The sequence below is a fragment of the Juglans regia genome, chromosome 7, assembly GCF_001411555.2.
Source record: "Juglans regia cultivar Chandler chromosome 7, Walnut 2.0, whole genome shotgun sequence".
In the NCBI taxonomy this organism is placed as follows: domain Eukaryota; kingdom Viridiplantae; phylum Streptophyta; class Magnoliopsida; order Fagales; family Juglandaceae; genus Juglans; species Juglans regia.
The window spans coordinates 42,278,553-42,303,276 of NC_049907.1; the positions used below are offsets into that span (position 1 = coordinate 42,278,553).

At 36.3% G+C, this 24,724-nt stretch overlaps 4 protein-coding genes across 14 annotated transcripts; 2 read left to right on the forward strand and 2 right to left on the reverse strand.

The window, feature by feature from the left end:
- Positions 1-2,790: 2,790 nt before the first annotated feature.
- LOC108991552 lies at positions 2,791-12,280 on the reverse strand. 11 transcript variants are annotated; one of them, XM_018965855.2, is made up of 15 exons: positions 11,993-12,280; positions 11,626-11,770; positions 11,115-11,218; positions 10,249-10,402; positions 10,037-10,142; positions 9,570-9,659; positions 8,474-8,587; positions 6,841-7,026; positions 6,001-6,123; positions 5,303-5,823; positions 4,647-4,746; positions 4,455-4,514; positions 3,684-3,776; positions 3,475-3,594; positions 2,791-3,373 (listed from the first exon to the last, which is right to left on the reverse strand). In XM_018965855.2, exons 4-15 carry the CDS (start codon positions 10,287-10,289, stop codon positions 3,053-3,055), a joined length of 1,875 nt encoding a protein of 624 aa, XP_018821400.1. In that variant the 5' UTR covers positions 10,290-10,402; positions 11,115-11,218; positions 11,626-11,770; positions 11,993-12,280; the 3' UTR covers positions 2,791-3,052. The 11 variants fall into 11 exon arrangements, with proteins under 11 accessions (XP_018821400.1, XP_018821401.1, XP_018821395.1 ...); XM_018965856.2 differs by lacking the exon at positions 11,115-11,218; XM_018965850.2 differs by lacking the exon at positions 11,115-11,218 and having other exon boundaries at positions 10,249-10,495.
- Positions 12,281-14,385: 2,105 nt separating this feature from the next.
- LOC108991554 lies at positions 14,386-18,092 on the reverse strand. Its single transcript, XM_018965860.2, has 3 exons — positions 17,680-18,092; positions 15,172-16,946; positions 14,386-15,083 (listed from the first exon to the last, which is right to left on the reverse strand). The coding sequence occupies exons 2-3, from the start codon at positions 16,904-16,906 to the stop codon at positions 14,767-14,769; spliced, it is 2,052 nt and encodes a 683-aa protein (XP_018821405.1). The 5' UTR covers positions 16,907-16,946; positions 17,680-18,092; the 3' UTR covers positions 14,386-14,766.
- A 569-nt stretch (positions 18,093-18,661) lies between these two features.
- On the forward strand, positions 18,662-19,315 carry LOC108991550. Its single transcript, XM_018965848.1, has one exon. It carries the CDS (start codon positions 18,662-18,664, stop codon positions 19,313-19,315), a length of 654 nt encoding a protein of 217 aa, XP_018821393.1.
- Positions 19,316-19,392: 77 nt separating this feature from the next.
- On the forward strand, positions 19,393-20,598 carry LOC108983998. The gene is made up of 2 exons (XM_018955812.2): positions 19,393-20,020; positions 20,498-20,598. Exons 1-2 carry the CDS (start codon positions 19,403-19,405, stop codon positions 20,588-20,590), a joined length of 711 nt encoding a protein of 236 aa, XP_018811357.1. The 5' UTR covers positions 19,393-19,402; the 3' UTR covers positions 20,591-20,598.
- The last annotated feature ends 4,126 nt before the right edge of the window (positions 20,599-24,724 follow it).

Here is a 24,724-nt window from a genome sequence, read left to right on the forward strand (position 1 = left end):
TTTTTTTTTTTATATTAACAATGCAGAACTTTTTTTTTTTTTTGATCGATCGGTACTGAGCAATGCAGAACTAATGATAAAAGGGCTTATTTATAGTAAGTTATTTGCGTAAAAAATGATAAATTCCTACCAAAATAAGTCAATTTTTATTATAAACCTAACTAAATGATATTTATAATTTTAGAGTAAATAAATTCCGTGCACCCCTTTAATAAAAATTAGTAAATATAAGATTTACATAAAAGTTTATTTTTAATAATAGATTTTACTTTTTTAAAAAAAAAAAAATGTGTACAAGATCATTTACACACTTTAAAATTATATCAAATATTACTGATTGGTTGCAAATAACCCATTTGAAGTAATAGGAGGTGATTAGTTATCCAGAATTAGGTGCGAATGCGGTACTGCTACGTACGTATAAGGTGTGAGTTAGTTCACCCTACAAAGAAAGAATCTTTCATTCTTTGAATTAATATTGGAAGAAACTGGTGAAGTCAGTATTGATTTGTATCCATTAGCATTAATTGATGTAAAAAGTAGAGCTAGCTAATTAATTAAGTGTCGATTTGGAGGGTTGGTTTTTGGTGCATGGCTGATCTATCGTGACGATGATGATGATTCTGGTTGAGCGGCGCCTAACAGCAACTAACGACTTCAAAAACTGGCTTAGTTAATAGGATACATCAACATTCAACACCAATGTCGATATCGATAATGAAATATAATTACTGGTAATTAATATATATATATATATATATATATATATTAGCAGTATTATTTGAAAGTGTTTACACTATACACCATTCACACGACATAATTTGATTTATAAGATTTAAATTTTAAAATTTATCTTTCAGATCAAATTATGTCATGTAGATGGATGTGGTGTAAAAACTTTTAAATAGACTTATTCTATATATATATATATATATATATGTTAGCATTAATTCATTGTAAATTAATGGAAAAATATGTTAATAATTTCATTTATTAATGGATAAAATCAGTATATATATCTAGTTAATTAATGTTAGTAAAATATAATAAAAAGAGTACTCCCGAACAAAAGTAAAGCCAACCCTATAATATATGAGTAATGTTAAATACAATCAAGTTTCATGTTTTTTTTTTTTTTGAAAAAAAATATGAACCATTATTAAAAAAATAATTTTTTTATGTAGATTCTAAATTTATCCATTTTTTTTACGAAGAATACATAAGATTTATACATTATATAACTACAAATATCATTTCTTACAACTATATCCAGTGCCGACTCTTCCATTAGGCCACTTAGGCAATTGCCTAAGGCCCCTGATGAAAGAAAGCCCCTAAAAAAATATATAAAGTATAATTTTTAGATATATATATATATCTAATAAAAAATTTTAATTAACTCAACGAGAAGGAGAATATAAATAAGATCAAATAGATATTATATCATTATTATTTTTTAAAAGTATCACATATAATAATTAATTTACCTATTCTCCTTCTAAGAATACACTTATCTTTTTTTCATTATTAATTTAATATATAATTAATGTGAAAATTATAAATAGAAAATTTTTATTTTTCAGTGTTCATAAAAGGTTTTGGTATAATCTTTTGAAGAGGCAATGACCCACTTTTTTTCAAATGTGTAAGTTGTTTATAGAACTTTATTGACAATAAAAATTATAATTGTGTCTAAGAGTTTAAAGTACTTGTAAAACTACATTTACATTTAATACAATTCTCTCTAAATCAAAAATTTTCTAATAAAGATTAAGTCAAGTATTAATTGAAAATATAGTATAAAATCTTAATCAATAATTTTACTTTACAAAATGATAGGAATTATTTTTAAATAAAAATATAATATAAAAATAAAAATAAACTTATTTAATTTTACCTTTAAAAAAAAATATAGCTCAAAATTTTAGCGTTAAACCCCGAACATATTGAGCCGGCCCTGACTATATCTATCAAGAAATCGTATTAATTACATTCAATAACAATCTCAAGATTTTAATGGAGATTCTTATAACCAATCACAACATTACATATGTTAGAAAAAAAAAGTTGATAGCTTCAGGTCAACCCTGAGTTGAATGGCGGCAGGTTTGAGTTATGAGGAGGCAGTTTTAACTTTTAAGTGGTAAATCCACGTCCTTGCGACGATGATAAGATATCGAGTCTTTTTTTTTTTAAATTTTTTTTGATAAGATATGGAGTCAATTGAAAGAAGAGTCGTTAAAAGGGGCAGTCTAATCCATAAAGTTGAAACATTTATGAAACGGAAGCTGCATTGCAACCTGTTTGTTCGTACTTTGCTTTTTGGACTAGCAAGCATTCCACTCTCATTTAATTATTTCGTTGAATTTTTTTGAAAATGCAGATAAGATAATATTGCGGCTATCTATAACTTGGTCCCATTTTTCATGCTTCCTTTAAAAGTCTCCAAATGATTGCCACCTCCCAAAATGTCAAAATGTTTCTAAAATTGGTATGTTGGTTTGATAATTTACCACTTTAATTCACAAGTAAATAAATCTTTTTTTTTTAAATTTTATAAAATAGAAGCTAATTTAATTAATGATTAATTAATAAGCAATACCGTATCAACACGATGTGATGCGTAGAAAGAGAGTGCAGTGTATAGTATAATTCTTTCGTCGTAAACCAGTCGTAGTTTTACATTATTCGAGATGCAATATGAGCAAATAAGTTAGTTTCAGTCCAGGAAACATGTAATTCTTATTTGATTTTTTTGGTTAAAGCAATAATGCACAAGCATTCACGGCCTGCATGTGAACAGTTTTTTATCCATGAACAAAATGTACAACACAACATCCCCAGAAGGACAATAGACAAGGTCTACAAGGCAGAAGACAAAAGCTGCCACCATCCTTGGTATATATTATCAAGGAGAGGTTACACTTCACACTAGACTTGCAACCTAAATTTTCTTTTAGTGTCATTTACAGCCAGACATTATTCTCGTATTGATTTGCAAGGCAGGCAAGGTAAGCCTGGTATTTGGGTGCAAATTTAGTCCTATCATACATTAACAAAGATGAATTTTGTCAGGCAGGAATAGGTACCGGAAGTGTGAATCAAACGGAAGAATGCCGCAGTTGCGCGAACCAAGAAGGCTTTGCCTTCTCTGTGATATGCATTGTTCAACGAAGGTGGCCTGAGGCGGCGGAAGATAATGCAATATCCATACAGCCAGATTTGCATCATCCACAAAGGCTTTGGCAAAGCAGTGTAGCATTTTGGGGACCAACAACCTCCCCTTGCTGCTAACCCCAACTGAAGCTCGAATGAAATCACGCTGTGCTTCTTGAAGCTCTTCTCTCACATTCTGAGCAGTGTAGATTCTTACCTGCATTTGTTATTCTCTAACTCATGTAAAATGCAGATCAAATTATCGGAGTACTAAATATAAAGCAACTCATTCCACGCATTATTCGGAAGTGTGATTACCGCAGGTGAAGAGTGCATTCCACAGCTGAGAGCAAAAGCTACAAGTGGTTCATATATATCAACTGCGGATTTCCGTTGTTCCTCTGATACCTTCAGCTTGTGAAGGGCAAGAAGCAAAGCCTGATAATAGTTTCCATATATACGTTAATCAGGTAATGAAGTAAAACAAAGAGAATAATAATTCAACCAGATTACTAAAATTGTCATACGATTTGTGGCCGATGGAGTGGTGGTTTCATTTTTAGAATCACATACTCAATTGCGGCTGCACTGAAAGAATGTCCCCCAACAGTGTATGCTGCCTGGAATAAAAAACATCAATGGACATGCTCCAAGCATGAAAAGGCCATAAATTACATATTCATTAACTGCAAGCCACGAAATTATCCTTGTAACAGTCATATGCAAATTTAAGATGGTGAATCTATCCATCATTAATTTGAGATAAAGATCACGACACAAATTAAAGATGGCCTTTGCATGCAACCACCGTAACATCAACGAGAGATATGAGGCATCTGAAGGTTTTATTGATGAAGATCAGCTAGCTTGGTCATTCATTCAATATACTAAGTCAAGAAGTTGGATTCTAACATTATGACACAAACACAGAAAGGCTTGTCTGTCTGTCTATGCAATTACCAAGTGTGCGACCCAATGTGGATTGCCATGAGGGGATACACGTGAGAAGGGAGTCTTTGGTCATTCACTATCAGCTTAATCTTTCAGAGTAACTGGTTAAGAATTAATGCTAATATCTTCGCTGAACCTTATGACTATCCAACTCAGCCACAAATGCTCATTGAACAGGCCCCACCGCTGCCTACTTTGAGCTTTTTGACAAAATCCACCAGTTTTATTTAATCCCAAGTGCTGTCAGAAGCACTGGAGAACTCTCCAAAGTGCTTGGCCTCCTAGTCTAACGAGATAATACTAGGTATACACAAACAAAATGAGAGACTACTTAGTCAGAATCAAACCTTTTGCAACAAAGAGAAGAGCTTCAACTCACTTCTCGGGACTCCATATGCCAAGTAAGCCTGTTCATAGATGGCCACAAGAGAACAATAAATTTTACCCGTCAACTTAGGTTTTGGAAGTGCTTTGCGGTGTTAGCAGTGCCTAGTGTATCTTTTATAAACTACGCATACAATAAAAATATAGCAACCCACATGCATAATCAGAGCATTATATAAGTTGATCCAGAAAGCAAACTTCTCATCACAGCTCAAACGTATAGGATTCACCTTCGCCAGTTGCTCAACAAGTGTTCTGCTCTCAAAACACACACAGAGAAAGAGATCAGCTCCAGGTCCAAACAACAATTCAACCATTCAGATGCAAGACTTAAACATTCACGGAGTATTAAAATGGTTATACATGTCTGACCCATGTGCAATATCAGAGAGAGAAACAAATACATGCAACAGGGCCATTTCAGAATAAAAATCACCACATCTTTGTGATTTCATCTTCACATATAAAACAACTTTGGAAATTCATCAGGAATCTTTCAATACCTCGGGTATGCCTTCTATATCAATACATGTGCTCACCAAGAAAAGAAGTTTGAAATGCTGAATGTTGGGAAGCCAAAACAAACATAAAATTTTTGGGAAGTTGCATGTAAACAAGATCAGAAGTAGATTAACAAGCAAACATCCAATATAAAAGAATAAAAACAATCTCAACTATTCTACCTCAGGAGTCTGTAACGTTTCTCCTAATTTCCATAAGAACAAATTTTTGGAATTCATGAATTCTCATGTAATTATAATCTGCCCAAGAGACCCAAGGAAATTCAAACCAAAAGAAATAAATGGAATACCTGAACCTTCTCAGTGCCCCCGAGGCATATTCTAATTGCTTCTTTCCAACTGACATCCAAGAAACTTCAGTTGCTAGTCCATAGTTTCCAATATTAGCCCAACTTAATTTTCTCCGCACCCTGTAGGGATCACATGCATTGTCTGAAGCCACCACCTCAGAGTTACTCTGTATATCAATTTGTGGGCTCTGCAACCATGATGAAATCATTGACCTTTCAGACGATGACCACCAAGATGAACTGGAAAGATGACCGCGTGGAGATGTTCCATGTGGTGAGAGAGGTGAGCAGTGGCTTTCTGATGTAGATGTTTTGGATGGTATGGTAGAATCTGCCAGAGACATGAATATATTTTTCATACATCTCACCATCTCTTCAGATAATTGATTAGGGTAGTTCCAAAGGCCGTTTGATGGCATCCCTTTAGGGAGCTTGCTGAACTCTAGAGGTTGACAACAGTTGGAATCCATTTTCATAGACATTTTCTTGTCATGGCTGAGTGCAATTGAGTCCACTGCATTCTGATACAAAAGTATCAGATGTTAAAATCGTCTTAATGGCTGACCATTACACTAAAGGTTTACTCAATATTTCCACTTTCTTAAAACAAAATACATGGATCAAAGTACACGAAACTAAAGCCAACGCATTACCATTAACTAAAAAGCTTCATCGTAAGAGGAGCACAAGACAGATACCTCTATTACCAACTCTGTACATTTATCGGTAGATTCTAATGATTGGTCTCTCATCTCCTGGCAGTTGTCTTCGGAGGAACAACCAACTTCAGAAACGGAAACCTTTTTCAAAGAAGGTGAACTCTGGACAATATAAAAAACAAGTTAACCATATTTCACAAAATTGAGCCTATACAAATTTGTGCAAGTTTAATCAGACAAATGGAAGGCAACCATGTCAGTTATCTCATATAACCATTACAATTATACCAGCAGTAGTAAAGTATAGCGATTAAAATCCTATCTCAGCATTCCAAAGCATGAAGTAATCAGCTGCCCATGCGTGTTTAAGGTTCCCTCATGGTATAGAAGTGGAACAAATACAAGACCATGTATAACTCATCCAAATATGGAGAGAAAATTCAGCAAAGGCTTTCAAATAATCTTTGGAACCCAAAATTGGCACTTTCCAAGTAGCCAATGAGTAGATGAAACAAAGCTTTTAAGAGTGAAATAGTAAATCAGCCAAACCATTGAATGGAACCGATTAGAGTTGGCTCCGCAAAACCTTGTCCAACAAATCGGGCCACCTATACTTTCTTATTTTTCCATGTTTACATATCCGAAAAAGCAATGAAAGTGAATAAAATAAAAATTCTACAATCTGGCTCCAACTGAGTTACTTTTATGACCCACTTCACATCAATGCAATATTACTGCCTAGCAATACTTTATATCTTTGAGGAGGAAACAAAATGGGAATTTGAAAAGAAAAAGAAAAATAATTCTTTTTTTTTTTCAAGGTATAATTATTGTTCCCTCTGGGAAGGTGTAGGATTAAAATAAAAGCAGATAACATACCGAAGTATCCATAATATCAGAGGAGTGAAGAGATATTGACTGAGATGCTGAATGCCTCAAACGATATTCTGCAAGCCTCCGTTCATTTCTCTCTTGGCTTAGTTGAAAATGCAAAGAGACCATCTCTTGTTCAAGTTTTGAAACCGTGATCTCCAACAATGAAATATTGGATAGGAGCTCTTGAGCCTATTCTAATATGAGAAAACATCATTATCATGATAAACAACCAAGTGCAAGTGGGGTATGAATATACAAAAAAAGAAAAGAAAGAAGTACGATCATACAAGCATGATAAACAATTGGCAACTCTAAAAGCTAAAGTTATTTGAGAACAATATTTTAATTATTTCAACTCTTAGCTAAAATTTTAGAGCAAGTTTTAAAAAAACAAAATATCAAAAGGATAAAAATTCATTTTGCACCCTTACTACTATCCTTTTTTTCAAATCTCAACCCAAACAACCAAAACCCTCAATTTGTACCCTAAACTTACCACATTTCGTCAATGTGCACTGTCTCATTAAATCAGACAAAACTCTAGACTTGTGTTGCACGCATGATTTTTTTTTTCATGTAAAAAGTTGAAAATGCCCTCCATTTTGGGTGAAGGTCATGGTCTCTGGCTGTTGACCACAGAGATTAACATTGGCCATGTGTCTTCGACCTCTGGGGGTGGCTGCACAAGCTGCCCCTTGAAAAACCATTGAGATCTATTCAAAACCAGGGGCATTTCAGACATTTTGCACAAAAAACTTGCGTGTGTGGAAGGAGCCTAGGGTTTTGATGTGGTAGTTTGAAGTGCATTTGAAAAAAAAGGATGGTAGTTTTGTGGGGGAGGGGTGAAAATGAAATTTCTCCAATGCAAAACTAGTAAACTATATAACCCATGATTTACTGGTTCCACCTGATAGAACTTTGGAAGAAAAGATAGAGATCCACAAAAATATGATCTAGACTTACTTGAAACCTACGAAGTAAGTTAAATGGGATAGTAAGTTCCTCTCAAGTTCCCGTAGACGCTTTTAACTTTATTTACTTATTTCTGAACTATCAAGTTACCATTAAAAATATCTAAACTACAAGTTACCACACTTGTCCCATAATATCCTTTCATGATGCTTGCCAATAAAAGAAATGACAATATTTTGGGTGTGAATTAATTGGCCTGGAGTACTCACAAAGAACAGTTATCGATCATGATATCATAGTAGTTAAGTTTATCAGAAGAAATAACAAGGAATTACCCTGCCCAAAATGCCAAAGTGTGTCAACAAAAAGAAACAACTAGCAATATCAGTAACAAAATCAAGAAGCTTGAACTCATATCCTCATTAAAGGAAGTGGGAGTCAAAAAAGTTAATCATTAAGAAATATAGATAAAATTATCCACATTCCCCCTTTTTATTTAGACAGAAAAACACACTGAACCTAAATGAACAAGAAGAGGTCTTAGCAAACGCGTACAAGGTAAATGATAATGCATTCATAGCCTCAACAAAAAAGTATGAGGACATGTGAAATACACTTCAAAAATTTTGATTTCATGACCATTTTGTCAAAGATTCTCATGAGGCCACTTCAATTGTAAACATAACTTACAGAATCCAAAAGAACAATATAACAGGTAACAAACCTGGTGAGGGAGACGTGATGGACTCAAGAATTTCGAAGCATTCTTCTGAATACCCTTTTCCAGGATAGCATGCAGTTCCATCTCTTCTTGCAGCTGCTGTTGTAATCTTTGTACCTATCGCAAAGGCACACCCATTTTTGGGAGCGTTAGCCATGGAAAAGTTGCCTTTGATGAAAGCAATATAACATAACTAGCTCCAACATCATACTTCCTACATGATGAAAGCTGTGTGATAGAATTGATGAGTAAATTTTCCATTAACACTATTGAAGACTGACAAATTAATTCTACACCAGTCCTAATCATGAGGTTAATAACTTAGATGCTTTTGACTGGCTAAAGCTTTGAGCCAACAATTTCCTTTAAGCAGTAAAACACCATGCCTTCCGCAATGTGTACAAAACTGCCTTAACTTTTCCAGATGATTTCCCTTAAAGAGAGGAAAAAATATCAGAACCAACAAAGCTTATTGTCAAACTACTGATACAGCTATATATCCACCTCTACAACAAGAGCCATTTTCAAAGTTGTATGCATCTCCCAAGCAGGACTTCGAACACTCCCACCTTCTAAGTCCACCCCTCCCTCACACATTTAGAATATCAAATGCTCCCATCGCATTCCACTTTCTAAACAAAAGCCAGGAACCAAGAAATGAGACCCTACTCATACTTGTTTTAAGTGGGTATAGAAATATATAAAACTATGTAAATGGTGCAGAAGTCCTTCAGCCCAAAGAAGGAAGTGGTTGACAAGCTCCACTTAATGTTCAGCTGCATATGATCCATCAGAACAACTTGATAGAAATAGTTATCTCCAAGGCACTCTCCTCAGACAACAGTTGATGGCCATTTAACACTAGGTACTAACTCACTCCTATGTGAAATTGAAATTTCAAATTTGGATATCTCTAAGTGGTTCCTTTCAAAAGAACTTTATTCATATCAGATAATAAATTTCACAGACAGAAACACTACCACAAAATCTAAACAGGATTCCTACTTCTGGAGATTAAATTCACCACCCCATATTAAAGGGCATGGCAATATGCGCATGTCTCAAAATGGCACCTTAAAGGAAGGGAAGTGAAGCTTACATCCTGTTCAAGCTGGAACCTGGAAGAATAATCATTGTTGCTTGTAGTGCAGGATCCAAAAATTCCAGCCTCATCTCCAAGATTGCTCTCCTAAATATTAAAGAAACAACCATATTTCCTTGCAATTAATAAACAATTTAACCTTTTCAACAAAATTAGGTATCATAATTGACACCTGTAAAGGTTTTGAGAGAATCTTAAGAAACATTAATTTCAAGCCGAGAGTAACTTAAAGCTCATGATGCGACTATATTCTGCTACAAAGAGAATTTAATTGGATTATCAAGCGAAGAAGAAAAAGAAATGAAACATTTTTTCCCATGTCAATTAAGCATTTATCCCCATTTAATCCCTACTATTAGGGAACACATATAGTAAGCACTTCCGTAGAAAACTAGTCTCTTGACGTTGTAGCCAAGAACTTCAAGACAATAAACCCCTATAAAGAAAGCCCCACCAGTGCTCACCTTTAAGGACGAGTTATGGCTACGAAGTTCATCCACATTATCGAGATGTATTTCTGTATCAGAACAACTCTCGGCAGAATGTGATGGTTTCGAGAGATAATCGCTCCTGTAAAAGTGCAATCAGAAAGAGGAAAAATAAAGCATTGGAAAGTACCGAAAATAAAGAGCCCAGAATTCCGTCTAAGCAAACAATGAGACTGCTGCATGCTTACTGGGTCAAGGCAGATTCCACAATTGGCGAGGTAGGCATCATGTGATCAGTGGGTTTGGAGTTTCTCACATAAAGCACAAACTGAAATCCCCGAGCAACCGTGGCTTTTGGTACCAGAAACTATAAGACCCAAGTGCAAACAAGCATCATGAACCCTGTAAATTCACCTAAAAACATCAAACAATCTTCGAATAACTTGAATGACTGGGCATGTGTGCTGTAGAATTAGCGGGAAAACACTGTGACACCTGTGAACATGTAATAAGGACAAACAAACTCATGAATAAACAGCTACTAGTCATTTTCAACACAACCAAACAAATATTACCAACACAACTCGTGAGACCGATCAATTTCAACATCCAATTTAAGACAAGACCAACGAACCTAAGAGATGTAAAAAAAGAGACGAAGAAAAAGGAATAATATTGTGCAGGAGCATTTTTTATTATCCAGTTACATTTCGCCATCCATGAAATTGAGAGCTGAGCAAAAAAGCATAAACAAGAGCTTATGGGGAAATGTAACTGGATAATAAAAAATGCTTGTCTCCGCAAAGGAAAAGGTGAAATGACCAAATTAGGAGCAAAAGAGCTTTCTGCACATTAATTGGGCACTCAAATGCTAAGAAAATGGGAAAAGAAAAGGTAAAGGTGGGGATACCTCCCAACCGAAGTGGAAGTCAAAAGTTGTTTCGTTGAGAAGTAAAAGGACGGAATTTCAGAATCATACCCTTGGAAGGTCTTTAAAAGTTGAATCAGGGATGGGAACTTGTTGCTTTTGCCTCCTTTTCTTACCCTTGAAAATTTTAAAATGCAAATAAATATGATAGTTGGCCTAAAAGAAATAAAGTGAGGCTTCACACACCACAGAATCTCAGAGAGAAAGCTTGGGATATCTGAGTGCTTCAGAAGTGATTTGTGGTGACCAGTCTAAGTCATGTACAGGTTTGGTGAACAAAAGCATCCAATCTGTGGGACATGATGAAGTGAATTACTCATAGATAAAAAGCAACAAAACAATCCAAATGACAGATCTTAGTGGTCCCTGTTTCCCAAACGAACCATCAACAGTGATGGATACCTACTTTGAATCTCCAATCAAAAAACAAATATCAGAAAACAAAACAACACAGATCCATTTGGCCATTTCCACCACTTTTTGGCTGAATCAAAACTGAGTTGCAGACCCCATAAACCTAACGTAAAGATTGAAACACGGAGAGAAAGAGAGATTTGAAAGCTAACACGTCCCTGATTTAAAAGCCCATTTTGACAGAAAACCAGTTAGACAGAGGAAAAATTCCTTTTGTGGTTACGAGAGGCGTGGAACTAAAGAGTAAAAGAACTAGGAAAATCAGAAAGAGGAAAAAAGAGACCTTAGATGATCAAAGAACATCAAGCGCTGAAATATTCTCCGTACGAAAACAACTTGCCAAGAAGCTCCCAACTTCTTGAAAATGCTTCTCTTCCCTCTCTCTCCTTCTCTCATGCAAATCAAATATATGCACCTCTAAGTTCCAACTTCAAAGAATGTCAACGGGATAGTGTCACGACTTTGAATTCGAGCATTCAAGATAAAGGGGAAAAATGACAAAGATGCAGTTGAGGGGAGCATCTATTAACAAGCCTCAAGAAGAGGGATTTCAATTTTCAAACAGCAGAAAACAAATACAAAAGACAGCGGCACACGAATCCAGAATTGCTTCCAGACAATATATACACTTAAAAAAGGAAAACAGTTACCTTTCTTTGGGTAAATAAGAACAGAAACTAAAATAAAAGAGAGTTCCGTGTCCATTAGCGCACGGGGGGCATAGTGAAGCAAAGAGTGATGCTTTTTAGACAGGGCGCGCTTTGGAGCTGAAGACATACACAAGACTCCATATCTTCAGATACGTGTTTGAAATTTCGAAAACCATGTTTTGCTTGTTTGATGAAAGAGATGATCTTTCTGCATCTGCGTAGAACTGCGTGAACCGCACAATATTACACCTCAGACCATCAGTTCCACGGCCGAATGAACAAACGCTACAAGGGTGCGGTAATGTGACAGCAAATAACCGGGCGAATGAGGAATAGACGCTCTCTCACGTTTGACTTTGTCCAAGCCATTTACTGTTCTACAGCCTTTTGGACTTTATTTTACTAATAATGTTAAGGTACAGAAAGCGAATAAATACTGTATAATTTTTTTAAAAAATAAGTGAGAGTTATTATTAAAAATTTAATTTTTTTTAATATATATTAAATATTTACTCATTTTTAATAAAAAAATTCTTATCCACTGTAAATAATAATAATATTATTATTTTATTTCCTTGATTTTCAATGCAAGGATCCAAGCCGACTGACTTTGGAAGTGCTTCATACTGTAGATTTGAGTCATGTGGATTTTGAGTCAAGCCTGAGTATTTTGAGTCCGACATAGAATTCTGTTCTGAAATAAATGCAGCTGACTAGGATCATCTCCTCAAGGGATAACTAGTGTGTCTTAGCACTCTCATTGGAATGGTTAAATTAAAGTATATTTTTGATGAATATAAGATGAATTTAACTTTTAACTATTCCATTTATATAAATCTCCACATTAGAATAGCCATTTTTTCATTATATGACAATAAAATAATATAAGATGAATTTAATTTTGACTATTCACGTCAAATTTCCAAATTGAATTATCTATTTATTCATTATATAGTAATGAGTAATTAATAATTTTGAAAATTTTTTAATTTTTTTAATTATAAATTTATTTTATTTTATCATATTTTACTATTTATAATATTATATATTAATTTGTAATTGTATTCTAATTATATTTTTTCAATTGTCATTTAAAATGGAGAGATAAATAATTACTATTAAAAGGAGAGATAAATAAATAATATAAAAAGGATTTGATGAATGAATAGTGTGTTCCAAATTTGAAAATTAGTTTGTATATTACTGTAGCTATATTCCAAATATTTAGAATATAGCTAATTCAATGTGAGTAATTTATTGACCTAATAGCTAAATTCTCATTGGATTTAACTTTTAACTAATCCAATGAGAATGCTCTTAATAAGAGTATACTACTGCTGTTGTGCTGTTTTTTATATTTCTCATCAAATTAGATCTTTTTTAATAAATAAAAATTATAGGCAACATCACGTGAATCTATAATATTTTATGTTGCATGTGTAAATTTTCGGACAGTTTGTTTTCTCATGAGCATTTAATTTCGTCTTTATTGTTGGGCTTGCTTTTTTTATTTTTATTTTTATTAAAATTTAAATCCTTGTACAGTTGTCATACTGTATATTTGATTATTAAAATAAAATTATTTTTAATTTTGTAAATATGTACGATTAATTCAATTTTTGCTTTAATTTTTTTTCTCTTTTGGCTTCTAAGAGCACTCCCAATAAATTTTGTAAAACCGATTTTTATATAAAATTTGAAGAAAAGTAACTCAAAATTACCTCTAACAGATCATATATTTTCAAATCTATTTTTTATTTTACTACAGTATTCAGTTACATATAGCGTGAATTGTACACAAATGTAATAATATTTTATTTATTTTTTCTTTTTTTATCTACTTTATCTCCTACAATAGTTTTTCTTAATGATGTAAAGAAAAAATAGATAAATTAATGTGTGATATATTGTAAAAATCAATATATAAAATAGAAAAAATATATTTTAAAAAATAAGATACAAAAATCATTAGGAGTGCTTTATCTTATCTCTATTCAAAATTTATTGTCATACTCTCTCTACATATAATATTTAAATATATATATATATATATATATATATATTAAGTCCAGTGAGTATCTAATGAAGGCATGGGCATGCACGCTGTGAAATTGCAAAGCTCCACCAGAAAGTTTGGGTTCTGCCAGGACCATAAACTAAATTAATGGGCTTGGAATGAACTGGACGGATCATTATTTTTCTCTCTTTTCCCCTCCATCCAAGCAGATTATTGCTTTAATTATTGGGTCGCCCGACTTCCTGGCCCAAAAAGTTATCGTATGCACTGTACTGCATGAGATAAGAGGCAAGAAGGGAATGAGGGGATGTGGCCAGTGGCGACTTGAGTATGGAGATCAGAGTGAGTACTTTATAGTTTATTGTTCCCAGAACAATAAAAAATGAAGAGGCTGCGCCTGTAATTTTATTTTCTTTCGAGCAAATTACCTGAACAGAGCTGGAAGGGTCCAAATATCTCTTGTAAACTTGTATGGCTGTAAGTTCAAAAAGACAAGTACATTTGAATGCACATGAACGAAACTACAACTCAAATATACACATGAAGGAGACAAAACTGTCACGTAATTTATGCCGACATTGATTCTAAAACATGCATCGAAAGTCATGGCTCTAATCCTGGGAAACCTCTGTTGCTATGCTATCCTTGATCTCCAACTATATATTTTGTGTTCGGTTACCAGTGCTCTTTCTTTGCCTGAATATTGGAAGGTCCTTGACTCCTTCCCCAATAATAGCCCCTTCAGCAAAGTCTAATTTCATCCATGTAAATTGACCGTTTTGGGATGAGTCAGTGCTTCATCAACGATCCAATCATCCATTGGGTCAATCTCTTCAGCAACAATGTCACGCCTCCTCGTGCCTGACTGAAGCTGCAGTTGCAAATTGTAATGCACAAATGTCAGATCATTCAATCGTTGTTGCTCAATTGGATTCCTTCCAGTTGTGAGCAGCTTCTCAGCCAAACTCCTTTTGAGTACGTATCTTGAAGCACCATCACAGTTCTGGCTCAAAATTCGAATGGCAAATCTCTGCAGCTCAGGATATTGTCTTCCATAATGAGACCACCAAAGGGCTACAGTTGAATTTCCATAAAAATAAGATTTTGGATATTTGTCAGGGCTTAAAACTAACCCAAATATTTAAGGCGTGGAGCCTCTTACCTGGAGGGATGTTGGTTCTTTGGTCAAGGGCACTCCCCCCTTCAAAACCACCTCTAGCATGTCTGTACTCCTCAAGATGTCGGGAGATCAAATCTTGACTTCTTTGATCACGTACCAAGCGGACAATTGAGCTCAAAAGGCCAAAGGCAACCTCGGCATCACCAAAGAAATCACTTGAATAAAAGAGACATGGGTTTAAATAATACCCTGCAGCATGGATAGGGCTATGGAGATGGGTGTCCCAAATCTCGTCAATCACTTGCCAAAAAGGCAAGTACTGGGATTTCTTCTTTTTAAATTCCTCTTTAATTGCCTCTTTTACTTGATCCATTGTTTCATATATGTACCCAACTTGTGGCTTATCAGCCTGATTGATCAAGCATAAAACACGCACCAGTGGAATTGTTGCCTTCAAGGCAATCTCAGCTCCATTCCAGAAAGTTTGGTCTCCCACCAAATCAGCTACCCTCTTACCCTCTATTCTAGAAGCCCAAAATGATGTCTTCCAATCTGATGAGGCAAACATATCCTTTAAATGCTGCTTTTCGGATACAATATTCTCTAGAGTCAGAAAGGGCATTGCTGGTCTTGTTTTGGAGGGCTTGATTATGTCATGGCCTAGAGTATATTTCTTCAAAAGATTCAAAAGAGTTTCATGGCCATAAATAAACTTCGTAATGGTCTTGGCTTTAGTTATTATCCCTCTGATAGACTCAATCATCCCAATCTTCTCTAGCATAAGCTCAATGCAATGAGATGCGCTCACGGTCCAGACAACTCTCTTGCACTTATCCATGAATTGTTTGCCCACATCTCCGACCCAACCCTTTGTGGAACATGCCACCACTTGAACTACATTGTCAACTCCAATCTCCTTAATAACTCCATCCAACACCGACTGTAAGGTATCAACATCACCAATGAAAGATGTAACGTCAGATGATCGAAGATAAACAGCACCCTGAGGGCAATCCACCAAAAAATTAACCAGATGTCTGCCCTTTTCATCAACCCATGCATCTAACAGTATGCTACACCCTGTGCTTTCCCATGAATGCCTAATCTTCTTCACATACTCTTGCATCTCCTTCACCTCATCTTGAAGCATCCAGCCTTTTAGTTCCTGACAACTAGGGACGTCATACTCTGTCTGACCATGACCTAGTGTCGCATTTATCATTCTTTTAAAGCTAGCAGAATTAGCAGCACTGAAATCTACACCCGTTTCATAGAAGAATCTAGCAATGCTTTTTTGGGCTTGCATTGATAATGCATCTTTTATTGTTTCACAACGTATGGCTCGTTGGAAACCTATACCACCATTGGAAAAAGTAGCACCGTCTGTCAGATTGTCTTCCGGGGCAGAGTCCATGTCAACATGCCTCGCAAAACAAGAACCACCATTTTGAGTGGTCTCATGCTTATTATGCTGGTCACTGTTCCAGTTAGGATAACAATTCCTCTTCCGAGGAAGATTTGGGTGATGGGGATCCCCAACTTCCTTGGAAAAACTCTCTGTTTTCCTTTCAAGTAAACTTTTGTTAAACAGTTCCTTCACGTTTTGAGGAGCATTTTCACAAGGGGTAACATCACCTCGTATACCTCCTAAGTGGCACTTCAAGCGGAAGAAACCGCTGACCACTTTACCACAATAATTACATTGGACTCTAAAGTGTTTCTTATCAAGAGCTGTACCGTGATCATGAACATTGATGGGGCCCTCACCAGCAGCCATTTTGTTCTGCTGTACATCAAGTGCTTTCAGCGAGCTTGGCCTGCAGGACCGCAAGAAAAAGTAGTATAGATATAACAATGAAGTAGGAAAAAAACCCCTAAAGTCAATCGCGGAAACATATTAGATTCTATAAGGCTTTTCGCTTGATAGGAAAAAATATCATTTATCTTGCAATCATCATATGTTAAGCAGTTAATTAAAGAGCTCAAAAAGTGCACAATAGCTGAAAACTCCACTGGTTTTCCAAGACTTCGGACACAGGCACAGTGGACAGAATACAGATGCAGTAAACCCGTTCTATATTTCCTATTTACAACAGGAACTAGTATATAACAACATCGAGGGGAAAGAAAATGAGGTAATGTCCGTTTGGATTGAAAAATTATCTTAATTCATTCCATTTTATTATCATAATTTTTTTAAATTTTTATATAAAATATAATAAACAGTTCAATCATATCATAAAATAATAATAATATTAAAAAATAATATTTTTTTTAATATTTAACTTTTATTTAAAATCATTTCATTTAAATAAAGCAAGGAAAAAAAAAGCATTTTATGAATATCCATCTGCATGATATGCCAGAATATTTTTTTATTTGCTAATTTTAACGTTGACTTAAGTTATTAACAACAATCAGATAACAAATTAAGGGAAAACAAGATAAAGAATGAATGAGCAGGATTCCATTATAAATCAAAAGGAAAATTACAAGACGTAGAGAGATACAAGAAGAAAAACTGGACAAGAAAGGAGGGTGAAAGCCTACCTTAAAAAGAAGCTACAAAAATTCGAGTCTTGAGACAGACATACAGAAAGAAAAAGAGGAATCCTTTAACGCAAGAGCGAGCGAGCGAGCGAGGGGCTCAGATTATCATGATCAACATCAGGTCCTCTCTCTCTAGCACCAGCATCCTCTCTTTCTGGTCTACTCTAGCTGTGGGTTCGTGTTTGGGATCATATTTTCTTCGGTTACATGTCTCGGATGGTGTCTTTTTTTCAGCATTGGAAGTGTCCCCCGACTTTCTTTTTGGCCACGTGCTTTGCCCGAATCAGAGCCTCCAAAAACCTCACGTAGATGGCACTACATTCTAAACCACACGCACCACACCATGCGCGAGTTCACCGCACGGCCTGAAAACAGTAGGCGGCTAAAAACACACCGCTGTAGTTAGCAAGTCTACCTCTGAGATAGAGTAGCAGCCGACCATAGGTTGTGAAATGTTGATTTATCCAAAAAAAAAAAAAAATTTAAAAATTAAGCTTAGCAATTTAATTATTTATATTATATTTTTAATACTATTTTTATATGTTTGCCAAATTTATATTTTATTCTGATCATGTAAAATTATAAAATATCTTTAAAAAGTTAAATTTAAATTAATAAAAAAAATATAGATTTAATTATTTATATCATATTTAACTTATGATATAGACTTTCTTCGTTTTAGACTGAGCTTGGCCCGAGTTAGAAGGTGAAAATCAGACGGGCTGAAGCCGCTGAACAAGGACTAAGATTTCCATAACGAGCTGGTCGTGGGCTGATCTCAGATTTTTTCAATGTACCAAATTGTCATGAATGTTATTGATGATTGTAATAGTTTCTTTTCATTCTGTTAGAGAGAGAGGACCTGATGTTGATCATGTTAAAGCACTTCATACGCAGGGTGGTACTTTCCTTATACGTAAAACGCCTGCTAGGGTTTTTTACGTTTGGATTTTTGCTTCCGTTACGTCGATCTTGCGGCTGCATGGCGGCCATTGCGGGCTCGCCACCTCTGGCAGCCCCGCCAAGGTCCTTTTCTGATCTAGTTTCCGCAGTTCCCCAGCCACTTCCGGAGATGGAAGTCCCTTTCCGTTACCCTAAAACCATTGATGGTGAAATGGTCTTCACGTTTACAGCGGAGGAGATTGAGAAAACTGCTCAACCGTTTCGGTATTCTATTGTCCTTAAATTCCTCCGACAGAGACCTTCACTCGATGCTGTACGTTCTTTTATTCGCAGCCGATGGGGACTGTCTAACATGCCAGTGATTTCTGCTATGCAACGACCGCGACATGTTTTTGTTCGGATGGCCAACGAAGTAGATTTCTGTAAGGCTTTGTCCAGAGAGTCATGCGAGATTAATGGAGTTTTCTACCGTCCTTTTGCGTGGACACCGGATTTTGATGAAAGTTTTGAACCGCCGTGTGTCCCGGTTTGGGTGTTTTTACCAGGTCTCCCTCCAAATCTTTATCAGCCTTCGGTTTTAAAGATGCTCACTGCACCAATAGGAAGCTTCGTCCGATGTGATAACTCTACGGTTTGTGCGACGAGAACAGATGGGGCTCGGGTTTGTCTTCAAGTTGATTCTTCAAAGGAGCCAATTTCTCATTTTTGGATCGGTAAACCCGGGGTTCCATGAAGTAGGAGGCAGGAAGTGGTCTTTGAAACATTGCCAGCTTATTGCTCTTTCTGTAAAAGTCAAGGACACAATGTGAGGACATGCCGCATGATGGGTGAGAAGAAGAAACCGTTAAAGGGTGGACAAAAATGGGTGAGAAAGGATGAGAACCCAACAGAAAATTCTCAAAAGTTGGAAGGCTCAATGGATACGGTCGGAGAGGCTCCGGTAGTTACTGAGAAACATAAATTCCACACGGCATGTAATGAAGGGAAGGACGGGTTGGAGGTAGAAGATGATTGTGATGGGCTGGATGGGATGCGGATTGGTGATGGGCTGCGAGTTGGAAGCCCAGAATTTGTGCCGCTCACTCTCGGGGATGAAAAGAAACCATCCGTTGCTCCTACGGGCCCGATCCTTCAGATAATGGGTCAACCTACATTGGGCTTGGACTTGGAGATTATAGGTGGGGAGATGGACTCATGCAAGAATAATCAGCTAGTGGTAGTTACGGATTTAAATGAGGATGGGCTTAGTGAGATTAAAAATCGGATAACCGTGATTAATGAAGGTGCTCAAGTGGAAAAATTTATTTCCAATGTTTCTGCTGCTTTGGCTGAGAAAGAAGTTGATGAGGCACAATCGGAAGGCGAACCTGATAGAGACAAGCTGAAAGATGACATGCGAAAAGATTATTGCTCTGATTCTGAAAAACCTTGGAAAACGGTACGTACGTTTCAAAAAAGGAACTCTACTCGGGCTATCACTCGCCCCTCCAAACTTAATTTATGATTAGTCCAATTATTTTTTGGAATGTCCGAGGAGTTGGTTCTTCTAAATCGCGTTTGAAAAAAATTATTAAAATCTATAGGCCTAATATTGTAGCCTTGGCTGAGCCTTTTCTGTTGGAAGACAAAATTCCCAAATATTTGGAGGCCTTCGGTTGTAATTTTTTTGTCACTAATGAGGCGCATAATGGGAAAATATGGCTTTTGTGGAATGCCTCGGTAACTATTCAATGGTTGGCTGGATCTAATCAATTTGTTTCAGTGAAAGTTGAAGAGAATGGGTTTACTTTCATCCTTACTATTGTGCATGCTAAGTGCAACTCATTAGAGCGGAGGTTTCTTTGGGAGGACTTGGTTGCTTATAGTAATAGTAACTACCCTTGGCTTATTTGTGGGGATTTCAATATTATCAAAGAGGATTCTGATCGGAAGGGAGGCCGAGCTCGTCCTTTTGCAGCGATGGAAGACTTTAATCTGTGCATCCAAAATTGTGGTCTGCTTGATATGAGTTCCAAAGGCTCGAAGATGACTTGGTGTAATGGTCAGAGAGGCTTGGCCCGTAGCTGGGCAAGGTTAGATCGTTGTTTTTTTTATACTAATTTTCTTAATTGTTATCCTAACATGTTTTATCAAGTTTTGTCTCGCACGTCTTCAGATCATTCTCCTTTGGTTCTCCAAATGGGTGATGATCCCTTCAGGTATGGGCCTAGTCCTTTTCGTTTTCAATATATGTGGACTGATCATGCTGATTTTCTTAGATTTGTTGAGGGGGTGTGGAATCAGGAGGGCCTTGGTTCCGGGTTATCTAAGTTATCTTTTAAGCTGAAAAGGATTAAGGTTGCTTTAAGAGATTGGAATCAACGTGTTTTTGGGAGAACTAATGTAATTATTAGTGATCTTGAGACTCGTATTGATAACCTGGAATCTCGCCTTCAAAATTCTTTCTCAGTGGAGGATGATAATAATCTTTTGGCTACTAATCTGGATCTTTTAACTTGGAAGGGTCGCGAAGATATTCGCCTCTCTCATATGGCCAAAAAAAATTGGCTTAAAGATGGGGATCAAAATTCTAAATTCTTTCATGCTTATTTGAAAGCCAAAGCTCATAAAAGGGTTACTGATATGTGTTTGGCGGATGGCACCCTTTTACATTCTCCTTTTGCTATCCACCAAGAGGCTGTTAATTATTTCAAAAATTTTTTGGGTGAGTGTAGCAATGGTGAGTTACCCTATTTAGGTGATTTATTGTTACCTGTGATTACTGATATTGAGAACTTGATGCTTTGTAGTATCCCCTCTATTGAGGACATTAAAACTGCTCTTTTTAGTATTCCTATTGATAGCAGTCCGGGTCCTGATGGTTTTGGTTATGGTTTCTTTAGGGTTTGTTGGGATATTGTTAAAAATGATTTATTGGAAGCCATTTCTGATTTTTTTCAAAATAAAACTCTTCCGAGATTTTATACTGCTTCTTTTATTGTGTTGATTCCCAAGTTGATAAGCCTAAGGGTTTTGATAATTTCAGGCCTATTAGTCTGTACTCTGTTTTCTATAAGATTTGTTCTAAGATCATTGTGGGTCGTCTGACTAATCTTCTCTCTAAGATGATTTCTCAGGAGCAATGAGCTTTCATTCCTGGTCGTAGTATTTTTTAAAACATTAGTCTCACCCAGGAGATGATTCATTCTATTAATAAAAAATCTCACGGGGGTAATGTTATGATTAAACTTGACATGTCTAAGGCTTATGATAGAGTGAATTGGAGTTTTCTTTTACATGTTTTGGATTCTTTTGGGTTCTCTTCTCATTTTTGCGACCTCATTAATTTGTGTATCTCCACCCCTTGGTACTCTATTATGATGAATGGTACTCCTTTAGGATTTTTTAAAGGGGAACGGGGTTTGAGACAAGGTGACCATCTTTCTCCTTATTTATTTATTATTATGCAAGAGGTTTTGTCTCTTCTTTTGAAGGTCGCTTTTCAGTATGGTAAAATTGGTCAATTCACTCAGGCTCGAGGTACGCCTCTTATTTCCCATCTTATGTATGCCGATGATATTGTCATTTTTGCTAATGGTGGTAATAAGTCTATGAAAAGTTTGATGGAGGTCTTACATGTTTATGAGCTTTGGACAGGTCAAGTTCTTAATAAAGACAAAAGTGCTATTTTCTACTGCAAGAGGATTCATCCCTCTAGAATAGCTTCCATGCTTCGTATTACTGGTTTTTCGGAAGGTGTTTTTCCTTTCAAGTATTTGGGTGTTCCTATCGTGATTGGTAGGCTTAAGGTTTGTGATTTTGGTGAATTGCTCGGGAAAGTGAGTAAGAAAATTGCAGGTTGGAAAATGAAATTGCTTTCTGCTGGTGGGCGGGTAATTCTTTTGCGACATGTTTTGTCTAGCATGGCCACTCATCTTCTTGCTGTTTTACAGGTTCCTAAAGGGGTGCTTTTGGCGTTGAATCGGATTCTTAGTTCTTTTTTCTGGGGTGCTTCTGATGGCAAAGGTAAACGTAAGTGGGTGGCCTGGCATTCTATTTGTACTCCTACGGAGGAAGGAGGATTAGGTATTCGTGATTTTGGAGACATTCAAAAGGCCTTACATATGAAATTTGCTTGGCGCCTCATTCAGGGCCAATCTTTATGGACTGAGTTTTTTAGAGGTAAGTATGTGCAGGGTAATCATTTATCTTTATTGAATCCTAATAAGGGTACTCGTTTTTGGAAATCTATTGTTCGTAGTATTCCTGAGGTTCTGAATAATTCTAAATGGCTGGTTAGGGAGGGTAATATATCTTTCTGGTATGATAATTGGGAGGTTGGTGGACCGCTCATTACTCATCATCAGGTGATTGAGCATCCTTTGTTGAAAGTCAAAGAGTGTCGGGTGGATGATGGTTGGGATATTCCTCTCTTGGAGAGATTAGTGGGGGAAAGTAAAGCTCTTGAGTTATATCAGTTTTTGGCTAGGAGAAAGGAAGGGAATGATGTTCTTGTTTGGTTGAAGGGTAATAATGGTCAATTTGAGACTAAAAGTGCTTGGGATTATATTCGTATTCGTGCGTCTCCTCTTCCTTGGGCCCATTGGATTTGGCACAACAACTTGCCTAAAAAAATCTCTATCATGATGTGGAAAGCAACTCATAATTGTTTGAGTGTAGATGATAAAATTAGGAATATTGGCATTCCTATGGTCTCTAAATGCAATTGTTGTGTTAAGGGTCATACGGAGGATTTAAATCATGTGTTGTGTACAGGTGATTTTGCTAGACAAATTTGGCGTCTAGCTGCGACCCATTTAGGTGTTCATATGGGTGTTTTTCAGACCTGGAAGGAGCAAACAAATTTCTGGTTCCGTCGTGCTGGTAACTCTTCTCAGTTACGGATTATTTTTGGCCTTATTCCTTCTATTGTATCTTGGAAACTTTGGGATAGGCGTTGTAAAGCGAGGTTTGAGGAGAAACTTGAGTCAGTTCAGTCTCTCTGGCATGTCATTAAGCTTTGGATTCGGAGGATTATCTCTCTTATCATGAAAGTGTCTAAAATTTCTCCCCAGGATGTGAATATTTTACAGAGATTGGACATTTCGATTTTAGTTCCTAAGCACAAGAAAGCCCGTGTGGTTAGGTGGCTCCGACCTCCTCAAGGTTGGATGGAGCTGAATTCGGATGGTAGTAGTTTAGGGAATCCTGGGCCGGCAGGTGCTGGGGGGGTGATCCGGGACAGTTGTGGTAGACTGCATGCTGCTTACTCTATTTTCATGGATGAGGGGTCTAATAATTATGCTGAATTGAGAAGTTTAGTGGAGGGCGTCCGAAGGTGTTGTCACCTAGGTTTTGGTAGGATTGAGATTGAGACAGACTCTCAATTACTTGTTAATTGGATTACCAAAGGAGCTTGTAATATTTGGTATTTAGAGGATTTCTGGGAAGAGCTGCAGGGTCTTTTACGTGGAATGGAGTATCGTTTGTCCAACGTTTTTCGTGAGGGAAACGCTGCTGCGGATTTTTTAGCTAAGCAGGGTGCGAAGGGTGTGAGTTTGGACTGGACCAATAATAGCGAGAAGTTGACAGGTCACATTCAAGGTCTTCTCCGTATGGACAGACTTGGTCTCCCCTATCTTCGGCTTAAGTAAGTTTCCTTTGGTTTGTTCCTTTTATTTCTTTTGAGCTGATATTTTTTGTTGGTTTTTCTCTTACAGGTGGTTTTCACTCGTTTTCTTTATTGTTGTTCATGGTTTTATTATGTATTATTTTATTGAGTTGTTTTTGTGGTTGGGTTGTTTTTTAGTTTTGATGCATGGGTTTGGTTTTTGTTGAATATGTGTAACCCCCATGCATTGGGTTTGTAACCACGGTTTTCCTCCGCCATAAGTGAGGGCTATCAATAAAATTTGGGGTACCGTCCTCTTCTTAAAAAAAAAAAAAAAATCAATTGAGTAGCCATGATTGAAAATCCAAGGTTGCAGTCTGAGTGGCTGATTTTGAGTTCTCATGGCTGCCAATGAAATTGAACAATTTGTATATTTAAAATTTTAAAATAAATCAGTAGCAGGAGTTTGGCATGAATGCTAAAGGAACTGTACCAATCTTGAAAACCATGACCATATTCTATTCATTACAGAAATTCAAAAGTTAACCAAAG

Coding starts and splice junctions, on each gene's coding strand:
- LOC108991552 (XM_018965853.2), bottom strand. CDS start 10,289: ATGATGCCTACCTCGCCAATTGTGGAATCTGCCTTGACCCA. Junction 8,588..9,569: donor GGTTCCAGCTTGAACAGGAT/GTAAGCTTCACT, acceptor CCTTTGCGATAG/GTACAAAGATTACAACAGCA. Junction 6,124..6,840: donor CTGATATTATGGATACTTCG/GTATGTTATCTG, acceptor TATATTGTCCAG/AGTTCACCTTCTTTGAAAAA.
- LOC108991554 (XM_018965860.2), bottom strand. CDS start 16,906: ATGGCTGCTGGTGAGGGCCCCATCAATGTTCATGATCACGGTACAGCT. Junction 15,084..15,171: donor AAGAACCAACATCCCTCCAG/GTAAGAGGCTCC, acceptor ATTCAACTGTAG/CCCTTTGGTGGTCTCATTAT.
- LOC108991550 (XM_018965848.1), top strand. CDS start 18,662: ATGGCGGCCATTGCGGGCTCGCCACCTCTGGCAGCCCCGCCAAGGTCC.
- LOC108983998 (XM_018955812.2), top strand. CDS start 19,403: ATGATGGGTGAGAAGAAGAAACCGTTAAAGGGTGGACAAAAATGGGTG. Junction 20,021..20,497: donor CTGAAAAACCTTGGAAAACG/GTACGTACGTTT, acceptor ATATTATCAAAG/AGGATTCTGATCGGAAGGGA.